The 10,835-nt window shown below is 52.5% G+C and overlaps 4 protein-coding genes across 4 annotated transcripts; 2 read left to right on the top strand and 2 right to left on the bottom strand.

Moving 5' to 3' along the window:
- Positions 1 to 2,994: 2,994 nt before the first annotated feature.
- Positions 2,995 to 4,071, top strand: K489DRAFT_435507 (uncharacterized protein). Its single transcript, XM_033608598.1, has 3 exons — positions 2,995 to 3,120; positions 3,179 to 3,740; positions 3,795 to 4,071. Exons 1-3 carry the CDS (start codon positions 3,007 to 3,009, stop codon positions 3,866 to 3,868), a joined length of 750 nt encoding a protein of 249 aa, XP_033455027.1. The 5' UTR covers positions 2,995 to 3,006; the 3' UTR covers positions 3,869 to 4,071.
- Positions 4,072 to 4,703: 632 nt separating this feature from the next.
- Positions 4,704 to 5,833, top strand: K489DRAFT_136870 (uncharacterized protein). Its single transcript, XM_033599095.1, has one exon. The coding sequence runs from the start codon at positions 5,007 to 5,009 to the stop codon at positions 5,670 to 5,672; it is 666 nt and encodes a 221-aa protein (XP_033455026.1). The 5' UTR covers positions 4,704 to 5,006; the 3' UTR covers positions 5,673 to 5,833.
- On the bottom strand, positions 5,717 to 6,109 carry K489DRAFT_136847 (uncharacterized protein). The gene has a single exon (XM_033599094.1). The coding sequence runs from the start codon at positions 5,996 to 5,998 to the stop codon at positions 5,762 to 5,764; it is 237 nt and encodes a 78-aa protein (XP_033455025.1). The 5' UTR covers positions 5,999 to 6,109; the 3' UTR covers positions 5,717 to 5,761.
- Positions 6,110 to 10,495, bottom strand: K489DRAFT_136846 (uncharacterized protein). The gene is made up of 3 exons (XM_033599093.1): positions 10,147 to 10,495; positions 6,732 to 10,080; positions 6,110 to 6,630 (listed from the first exon to the last, which is right to left on the bottom strand). The coding sequence occupies exons 1-3, from the start codon at positions 10,147 to 10,149 to the stop codon at positions 6,221 to 6,223; spliced, it is 3,762 nt and encodes a 1,253-aa protein (XP_033455024.1). The 5' UTR covers positions 10,150 to 10,495; the 3' UTR covers positions 6,110 to 6,220.
- Between the last annotated feature and the right edge of the window lie 340 nt (positions 10,496 to 10,835).

The raw sequence follows: 10,835 nt of genomic DNA, 5'->3' as shown, positions 1-10,835 counted from the left end.
CCAAAGTAGCTCTCCATCACCTATTTTTGAGGCATTAAACCAGCTTTCTAAAGGAGCCCAAGAAATGGCTGCTTCTGCTGCTCTACTTCAGTCTCAGGTTTTTGCTTTACAAGATGCTAACAAAGCAATGCATGAACGCAAATCCAGGAAGAGGAAAGCAATCACATTAGATCCTGCCCTGTCAGCCTCTCAGATCCAAGGGATAGTTGAGCAAGAGGAGGTTGAAGCACAAATAAGGGAGCAGATGCCAAGGGCTCCAAGGCGTGCTAGTCGGTGTAGCAAGTGTGGTTCCTTTGCTCACACCTTCAAACACTGTACAGTAGATTGAATAGTATTGTTATATAACACATTTAAGTCTCAAAGCAATCTATTAAGTATTGGTTGAGATAATCAGTGTTAAAGGTGGTAGACACGTAATTCGTGGACCACGCCGTGGGGTGGACCGCGCTCTGGTGTTTGACGTTAATTGATCGTGGGCCGGTCGAGTGTCGGTCGAAGCCGAACTTCATCGGTCAGGGACTTATATCATTGCCTGAGGCTGGAACATCCCATGCAGCTTGGCAACGGTACGATCTTGCGTTCCTCCGTCGGATGAGTAACAAAGTTTTGGGACGTAGCGAGGGCGTCCGACTTCACGTTGTCGATCTTCGCGAGCTCAACGCTTTATTACTCTGCGGCTTCTGAAGTGTCGCTGTCTGTATATGTCCAGTCTGTCAATTTGAGATGCCTCATCAGGAGAAGGCGACGGGTCTCCGGGGGATTTCCGCCGTGTCTCGTGTGTGCACACCTCGTGTTTGTCCAACCCCTTCGTTCCGTTCCCGAAGCGATGATGACCAAAGCACGCGCAATTCGACAACCACTCATCACTAGAGATGTACAGGCCAAGTTCTCATTAAAGAACAACAACAACAACAGTGACAACTTGCAAGTCTCCTTGGTTCTGAACACGACCATTGAGATATGTGTCCAGGAATCAACCATGTCGGCTGGTTGCGCGATCCCCTCTTTCTTTCTTTGTCTCGTCTTCCGGTTTGGGAAGGTGATACAAAGGGCACACCGTGAGCATGTCTCGCTCACCAGCCCGAATTTTTATTTTGAATAACACAGGCATCACGAGCTCTATTATACCCATCTACACGGTTCTTTACACGAAGGCGCGATGGTGATGTGCAATATTTCCTCATCGTGGATCATCGTCCCTTTGCAACATAATTGTGGAACGTGTCGCATGTGGCGACATCGCGATGGTGAATCTGATGATGCTGGGTATTGTCCAAGTTTTGCGCAGGATTGGCATGTGAACAGACTTGACCCTGATTGCCAGCCTTCCACGAAGGTGGGTGGCAAATATAGGTATCGAAGTAGTCGGGTAGAAGTTTGGCTTGCGTCATTCGCGTTTGACTAAAGAGGCAGGCCACAGTATAGCTGCACGTTCGCTTGAGAGTCTCCCGTCATGTGGGTGGATCTTGGGGATGATTGCTGGCTGATATGATACAAGGACATAATCGAAGCGCTGTTTCGCCAAGACTAGGTCCGAATCAGCAGCTGCAGCCTCACGAACACAACTCAAGAGTTCTGCGAGAGAAGCCACCCTGATCTTCTTCTTCAATTTCGCATCAAATGAGGATCATCCTGACAGTGGCTTGGTCGGGGGGTGGGTGTTTCGAGCTCGCATCGTGAGGGTCTTCATTATTCCACGCCAGCCGAATCGTGGACATAGCTTCTGTTGAGCACCATCCACCGTCCACTGAGCAAGGTATACGGTGATGAAACGGCGCTATGTGCAGCCGGCATATGCACATCATAACAAGCTGCGAACTCCAGCATTTAGTCAATTCATGCGCCACTAGTCGCTACTTCATAAGTTCCTCCGAGTGATGAGTGCCTTCGTTCCAACAACATCATCTCGATGAACTTTCCAAGCGCTCGCGACTCTCCTCACTGTGGTGCGCTCATACCTGGCACGACGGTGATGACAGCCTTGTGTACTTTTGGTCAGTTCCCAGACTACGTAGAAAATGACCAGCACGTGGAAGGAGAGAGCAGAATGAGCACAAATCACAAGAGCAATTCCTCGGGACCACCAAGAAAACCGTCCGTGTTGCCGTTTGAGCATCCGCCATCCGGGCAGATATTCCGTAGTGGATGCAACCACCATGGACCAAATCATCGATCCAGGTGAGCAGGTGGCTTGTAGGACGAACATGCAAATATGTGCCCGCCGCCCGCTGAGATCATGCTGTGGACTATTCCCATGCCCATACCGCCAATCTTGTGTCTACCTCTCACGCATGATGTATATTTGGGGGGTCTCATTGTTCCCGTGAGCAGGTGCGGTGTCGTGGTCAGCTTATCCCTGTCTCGAAACAACACTTCGAGTGTTCGCACGACAAAATTGTGTCTAATAAGCATGTTTACCGTCGATCCGCATTCCTGAAATGGTTCCCGTAGTCGTTCGTGCACGCGACCACGGCGGCAACTCTGCACCGCTTGCCACGTTGAAGCCACTAATGAAAGTTGGTGCTCGGCGGTTCGTCGAATCGATGACATTCTGGAGGAGGGCTATGACCATCCATAGTGTAATAGTAAGCACCACGGCTAAATATGTTTACGTCTAACAAGCTAGGGATGGTAAGCAGAGCATGAGCGCACCGCGTGGTACTTCACTTGGGGCCCAGGGGCTGATTATGAGCAACTGTAGTATTATGCTGTGTTGGGATAGTCACATCAGCAGGCGTCCCGCTCAAGCGCCCTGGCTTGATCCATCTTGAAGACACGACCACCATGACCACCACCACCATCACTATTTCTGATGCGACTTGCATCCTTTATGAATTACACCAGTGACAGAACAGCATCCATCTATTGAAAAAAACCCAAAAAGTCCACTTGCTCAACAGCTTTTCACTGCTTGAGAATTTCACTCAAGTACCACGTATCTTCGGCATCAATTCACCCTTTCACTACCTTCTCTTCCTTCCGATTTTGCTTGACCACACTCACATAATGGCCCCACGTGCAGAGGCTCTCCCAAAGAGCGAGTCGAAGAAGAACTTTCTCGACCGCATTGGGCTCAAAGAAAATCAAATGAAGGATCGACGATTGTATGATATCATGAAGGTTCGTCACTTGCTTTCATCTACTTGATCGTTCAATATGACTGACAGTATTCCTCCAGAGAGAAGCATCCGATGGGCGATCACGCATCATTGCTGCCATGAAGGCCGAAGGGCCAGCTAGCACTCTTGGGCCAGCATCATACGGTCCCGACGGAGAAGAGTTCTTTCCGTCATCATACGTCGGTGATCAGATACTCTCCGATGAGTCCCTTCGCGTCTACAACCGAGCCTGTCCCGACACCCGCAAGATCTACGACCTCGCCTTCGACCCCGATCGACCTCGCGATCCCAACTGGATCATCCGCTGGTTCCTCTGGCATGTCTTCCGCTATCGTGATGGCCGACAAGCTCGACAAAAGCTGCACCACCCTAAAGCACGACCAATCCGTCCTTTTCCATATCGTGGCTCGAAGGAAGATCACAGACGAAACGCACTCCTGTACGAATCAGCCAGCAAAGACTCATGTCCTCGGACATGGCGGCCTTACAATGTCGAGCTGAAGGATCACTACAGCGGCGCGCCGCATTTCTACGACGTCGCCCAGTCGTTCCGCACTGAGGTCAAAAGTCACTATACTACATCGCCTCCAATGAGGAACGAGGAGAGATCTCGCTTCGCAGGTTCGTCAATGACTTTCACATCCCTTCAAATATCACAGCTGACTCGAATAACAGCATCTTCAGGTATCAGTAAACCTTCATACCGCTCGGGTCGACGATATGATCCTGTGAGAGACATTCTTATCTGAACTATCTGGATCAAGCGATGTACTTACCAAACATGGTGAGAAGAAGAGTGGTGAGAATCACTCATCTGGTTGGAGAATAAGTAGTTGAGTCATCTACAAATACTCGTGAGACAAGGAAAAGTTTAGAGAAGGAGGCTATCGGCCATGATCTGGCTTTGCGAATGGTGTTGTGCTATTTCATGTATGCTTTATGATGATGATAGATGAATTTTATGGTTGAAGTGTCTTCTCTGATTACAAACTTCTTCGGTAGCTTCTTCGGTCTCAAATCCACTGTCTTTGATCGCCCAGTCTTGACAGTGTCAAGTGACACATGCTCACTACGAACACAGCCGTATTCTTATCTTCATCAACCCACACGAGCGACACATGCGACGCTCGACCTCCTGCTACTTTCACTGCAACGGATGCTCACCCACCAGGCCATCTCAGCCCTCGGCCAAGAAACTAAATATCACACTGTTTTGTACGACAAACGGGCCAAGCACCAAAACCGGCGATATCTGCGACGTGTGACAATGGTCACAGTCTGACCAGGCGTCCAACCAACGAGCCCCATCTCACGTGGGTGTTGGTATCATTGTCCTTCCTGAAGTCTCACGACTGAACAGAGTCCATAAATAGGCGATAGCCAATACTCCTTGTCATCAGCGAGCACACATACACACACACACAGCCTGCGATCCAAAAAGCAGGAACGCGTGGTCAGGAAGTCACCATCACATTCACACCTGCGTCCAAACCTCGAGACACACTCCCATCAAAGTTATCCCGCCTCCGACTTCTCAAAAACTCATGCAACTCTCTCCCGGGACTGATCATTGAAGCCATCAGCATATATCCTTGACAAGACTCACCTTCTTCCTCCACCACCCCCAAAGAGAAAGAAAGATCCCGGCCTCGGAAATTGAGCTGCCAAACAACCAGGCAGCACCGGCACAAGGACACATCACCAACAACCTCCCTCGTGGCCCGAACCAGAGGAAAAACGAAAGGGTGAAAGAGACGCAAAGTTCCCAACAAACCGGGTCCTTGCACGACCTCGTGGGAAGAAAAAGGACCTCTCAACCATCACGCGTCGATTGAAAGAAACAGAACGATCGAAGCAGAAGGAAATGAGCCATCGGCACAACACAACATGACACAACAGAATCTCACCCAACGCCTCGTTTCCCTCCCTCCCACCATCCAAAAAGCCGCTCATCGCCGCCCCACGGGGAAATATCCTCGTGCAAACAACAACAAACCCGGGCAAGGAAACTTGCCATTGGGTGCACAAGTGGGGCCGCCTCTGGAAATGCGTATCACCTTGACACAAAGCGCACCTTCGTCGGCGGCGGCAACAAACCCTCCACCTCTCTCTCTCCTTGCCCCAACATATAGTTTCCACTCCCTTCTGCAGCCAGATTTGGAGCGCCACGTTGCACTGCAGCGAATATGTCATCGTAGGAAACAACCCCCCCCCCCTTCCACCCCCACCACCATCGGCGGATTGCCGTACAGTCCCATCACACGTTTCCACAGACATAGGTATGGTGCGCAGCACACTCTTCTCCGGCGGTCTGCTCTGCCGTCGCTGCCCGATCTGCCTGAGGATTGCGCTGCACCTACCTCAACACGCGTTGGAGTACGTGAGGAAGGGGGGTGCTGTTCGTGGCGTCCCGTACACCGGGCCAAAGTTGTCGCGGGAGCCCGAGCCAGCGTACGAAGAGAACGACAACTTCGCGGGACACGATTCTCTGCCACTTCCATAGGCGCCCGCCATCTACATGATTCACATGGGATGGTGCTGGCGCCTATATGAGTTCTTGAGGTGTGAGCAGTTCTTCGTAGGCGAACCCACGTCCATCTTCCTTCGAGCCACAAAATCTGTATGTTGATATAACCCTAATATCATCCAACCCAAACCCTAGTGAACGATTTGCCCCTTCCCCCCCAACCCGCAAAGCAAAAATACCAATCAACAACCGAAGACAGGAACGAAAGCAATTCTTGGGGAGGGACGCATATCTGGATAGAGTGGATATAACAAGCGCCGATGGACCGTGAACGGTCACACCCGACTTTCGGGCCAAATAAACATATATATACCGCGAGGAGTTCATGCGCCGCACGTGCGACACAAACCATCCTGCATATTGTCCAATCAGACCCAGAGAATCATGAACGTAGCCTAGCACTGCACGATGGACTGGGCACGAGGACTGACTTTTCGTGCAGGCGTGGAAGATGCTCACAGCGCGAGAGCTCGATCGAAAACTGCCGAAGAGAAACTCGTGGCTCTCATTTCGATTCGTCTCATTTCAGTTCTTCTTCATCCATGATACTAAGATTTTACGCGCTATCCTTCCTTCACCAATCGTCGTTTCCCGCATCGTTCCGATTCATAGCCTGACTCCTCGCCTTCAGCGCCGCGGCGAGGCCGCCCGCGAGGCCGCCGGGCTGAGCACCAGCGCCCTGGGCAGCCGCGGCGCCGTTCGCCTCGGTCGAATAGCCCGAGTCCCTCGTGGAAGCCGGCGGGGGCGCCAGGACGGATTTGCGGTTCGTGGGGCGCTTGGAGGGTGGGGCGGGGGGTGTGGGTTTGCCCTTAACGGCGGCGGGGCCGCCGTTGGTTTGCTGGGGACGCGTTGCGGCGGGGGCGGGAGGGGGAGCGGGTCGGGCGGCCATGGGCGGAGGCGCGGCCGCTTGTTTGACTTCTTCGAGGTAGGCGGCGGGGGCCCAGCCGGAGGCGGAGTGGTCGAGACGGCGGGCGAGCCACCAGCCTGTTGAGGAGGGAGTCGTTAGTAAGGTTGGGATGAGGTTAGGTGAGAAGGAGGGAATGTGGGGGGATATATATATATATGTGTGTGTGTGCAGCACTTACCATTATCCTCCTTCTTCTCGACGACGACGACTTCGTCTTTGCGCAGACTCAGCTCGCCGGAAGTCTGGCCCGCAAAGTCATACATGGCCTTGAATTGGGATTCCCGGGGCGGAGGGGCAGCCGCGGGCGGAGGAGGTGGCGGAGGAGGAGCCCGTCCAGCGCCGTTGGATGCGGTGGAGGCATTGCGGAGATGTGAAGCGATGCCCACTGCGAGGTTCGCGGCAGGTCGGGATTGCTGCGCTACTGGTTGTGGGACCGGGACGACTCGTTGTGTAGCGGCGGGTTGAGCGGCGGCTGCACCTGGCAAAGGTCGGGCTTGTGGTCGGCCTTGCGCGGCTTGTTGGGAGAGTTTGCCACCTACACTCTTCTTGAGAAGTTTGCCGCTTGTGATTGCCTTTCCGGGGACACTTCTTCCTTTGGGCGTCGGTCTACTGGTCGAATTGGCCGGCTCTCCCTGCGCGGTGTGGATCTGTCCACTCTTGTAGACATCATCGTTCTGTGACTGTGGGTCCTTGACGGTTTTGATGGTCGCCAGTTTGCCGGGCTTCTTGTTATACGAAATGGTGTCACTGATCTGGAGCGCAGTGCTGCCTCGAGAGAGCTTGTGGAGATGCGTGAAGAATTCAGTCTTGAGGAGACAGTGGACAAGCGGATCTGGTTCCTGGGGACTACCAGCACCAATCGCAAACCATCCATCATGCAAGCTGCTGGCGCTGATGAATTTGATTGCTCCGACAGGGATTGTCCGCTCCGCGACAATGCTCAATTGCTTATTGACCAAAGCTTGCTTGACAATGTAAACACTTTTGCTAGTGAGCACGAGGAACCGAGGTTCGGGTTTGCTGGATCGGCCGAGTTTCGACACCAAAACTTCACATCGAGACGAGAAGATCGTCTTCTCCGCAGAGCTAATGTTGACACTGTTTCTGAGGAGTTCACCTGTACCGCCCTGGTTGTCGAATCCGAGATAGTCTCCCATGAATCTTCGATAGCCGAGCAGAGAGAAACGACGTCGCTCCTTGCGTCCGGCTAGAAGCCTGTGGCCTTCATCTCTCAGCTGCAGGAATTCCAAGCCGCCAGTCTTCTTCCGCCAGAATCTTTGAATGCGGGTCGCACATTCCGCACGGTATCGGAGATAATTGCGCCACGCTCGTTGAATTCGGATGGCCATGTTATGCCAGTATTTATCTCGCATAGTCTCCAGTGCGAAAAGCGTCTCTGGTGTCTTGATGAACGCCTTAGTGGTACCCATCTGCCACTCTTCAGTCGGGATGGAAGTGTCCTTGAGGATCTGCCGCACACCAGACTTGGCGTCACCAGCCCAGGTGTATTCACCTGCATAGCTACACTTTGGAGATAACAGGTAGAAGCGTTCCACAAATTTGTCGAAAGTTTGTCGATATGCGAATCCAGCTCGTCGAATGCGAACGTTCTCCTGGAGACCGAGGTATTTAATTTGATGCAGAACGTTTGGCACATTATATTCAGAGGGACTCTTATTCTCGTTGGGCTTGATCGTTCGAATGTAGCTCGGCGTGCACTTCATGAGAGTCGCAACGAGGTCATTCGCGGATGCCTTGATTTTGTCACCAGCCGTGGGCGGGCGACGCCGGTTGTCTTGGTCGACTTCATCAGGGAAGATTGTCCGCAGGAAGTCGTTGCCAGACTGTCCGACGAGGTTGAGCAAGTCCTTCAACAATTGATCCTTGTTCTTGTCAGTCATGCCCTCGACGGCATAGCTGACATCACCGGCGTAATGCTTGATGACGAATTGTCCTTGGCGAGGTGAAAAGTTCGGATTGCTCGAGAGCGCATTCAGTCTCTGAACAAATGTGGAGTCGGCTGCTGTTGGATCGGCATGTGCAGTCGCGCAGGCATCATTCAAGGCGGCAAAGACACCCGGAGGCCGTTTCTCTTCGATCAATTCGCAAACCACCTTGTTATCGAAATACTTAATCGGAGTCCACTGGATCTGCTCCCGTTCATACTCTTCCTGCTCGGTCTTCAAGGTGAGCTGGATGAAAATCTGCTGGAGCTTCTCGTTGACGTAATTGATGCAGAGCTGTTCAAAGGAGTTCTTCTCGAAAATCTCAAAGCCGTAGATATCCAAGATACCGATACTTTGTGACACGGCACCTCGAGCCCGCAGAGACTGGTTGATACGTGCGACGATCCAGTCGAACATGTTGAAGTAGATGGCCTTGCTGAGCGCATCCCGGACAGCGGTCGCTTGGGCGATGTTCATCGGTGAATCATAGACGGAACCTCTGCGGCCTCCCCTGCTGGTCTCGATGATACGGATTGTCATGGCTTTGTTGACATGCGCGGCATCCACCTCTAGTAGATATGCGACAAAGTCAATGACGGACTGATCAACAACAGCTGCATTTCCCTGGTCATCTTCGGCGAATGAAATGTTACCGATCCACAGGATGGCCGCTAGCATTCGGAAGATATTGTCTTGCTCTGGCTTGGTCATGCCGATGACATTCATCGCATTGACCGTGTCTTTGAAATCGGCAACGTCATCGATGCCGTTGACATCGTAACATTTACTCTTGCTTGTGTACGTATACGAAGCTGGCGGCTGCACTCCGAAATTGGTCCGATGGTCCTGAGTCGCAGCCTTGGTGAATTGGTAGAAAATATGAAAGTTTCGCTCGTCCCGAATCTGGCCGACCACTCTGCTTTTCTCCAAAAGGTAGTTGTTGATGTTGGCGCCCACCGGCTCACCCTGGGCGTTGAATTGCATTTCTAGGTACTTGCCGAATCGTGACGAGTTGTTGTTCCTCAGCGTCTTGGCGTTTCCGAAGGATTCCAACAGGGGATTGGTGGCCAGCACCATGTCCTTGACCTCGTCTATTGAACTGTTTCCACCGCCTGAGACGCTCGCAATGTATTGCATCAATCGCTTCGCCGCCTCCGTCTTTCCAGCTCCTGATTCACCCGAGATGATGACACATTGGTTCTCATGGTATGCCTTCATGTTGTAGTATGAACTTTCCGCAATCGCAAAGACATGTGGCGGCATCTCCAGACGATTCTTCCCCTGGTAACTCTGCAGGACGGGATCGGTATAGATGCCCAAATCACGGAACGGGTTGACCGAGACCAGCACGTGGCCGATGTATGTGTAGATTTCCGCATTCTCGAATCGCTTCTTCAAGTTGTCGTTGATGGCCTCGTTGGAGATCTTGCTGATCAATGTGAGATCCGACACGCCCACTTCCTTCTTTTTACTCGTCTCGTAGGCGGCCTTGCGAATGTTGGGTTGCGCACCACCGCCAGCGCTGCCGTTCGGTTGAGCTTGTGCGGCGTCCTTCTTACGTCCTGCTCGCTTCGTCACAGCCTGCAGGGAGATCGACTGTCAGTACAACCAACCAACGTGTGACAGCTCAAGCCAGTTTGCGCGCACCATGATTGCGATTCGCGGACCCCGCCGCCTGGGTAATGTCGCTTATGCGAGGAAGAGAGGGACCGGGAGGAAAGGTGTCTCGCGATTGCGATCAATGCCGCATATGTGTGATGAAAAGGGAAGAATGTGTATATGCGAGAAATTGGACGTTGAGAAAAAACAACTCCACCCAAAGTGTATGTGGGTTGCTGGGTTGCGCCGTAAAAGAAGTCGAAAGGCCAGGCACGTTCCGGGCAGTTCAATCTGTGCCTACACACACTCCAGCGGGATTGGTGATGTGCATGTGCTGCCTGCCTCTCTCCACACAAAAAGCACAACGTCAGCGCGGGCGGCGGCGGACAATTTCATGGGGGGAACAAATGCCTAAGATCGATAATCGATTGCAGTCTCATCCATTATCCTTTCTCTTTTCCTGCCTGACGGACTGCGCCACAATGTATACACGTCCAGTGGTGAGTACGATGTTGGCAAGCCACGCGGCTCGGCAAAGTTTCCTCGAGAAATGACGACGACGACAAGACTGTGGAGAGTGGGAGGAACTCGCCCTGGAGCATTGGGCCGGAGTTTGACGGCAATAACCAACCACTGGCTGGACTATAGCATAACCTCACACTGCCCCGCGCTTCGTGTTTCTAGCGAGTATATGGCATGGGTAGTCTTGGTCAGAGAGCGTTACTTCGCAAGGTTGT

The sequence above is a fragment of the Dissoconium aciculare genome (genome assembly GCF_010015565.1).
Source record: "Dissoconium aciculare CBS 342.82 unplaced genomic scaffold K489scaffold_24, whole genome shotgun sequence".
NCBI classification, from domain to species: Eukaryota; Fungi; Ascomycota; class Dothideomycetes; order Mycosphaerellales; family Dissoconiaceae; genus Dissoconium; species Dissoconium aciculare.
Note: the sequence above shows the minus strand (reverse complement) of the source record. Positions and strands in the feature narration are given on the sequence as shown.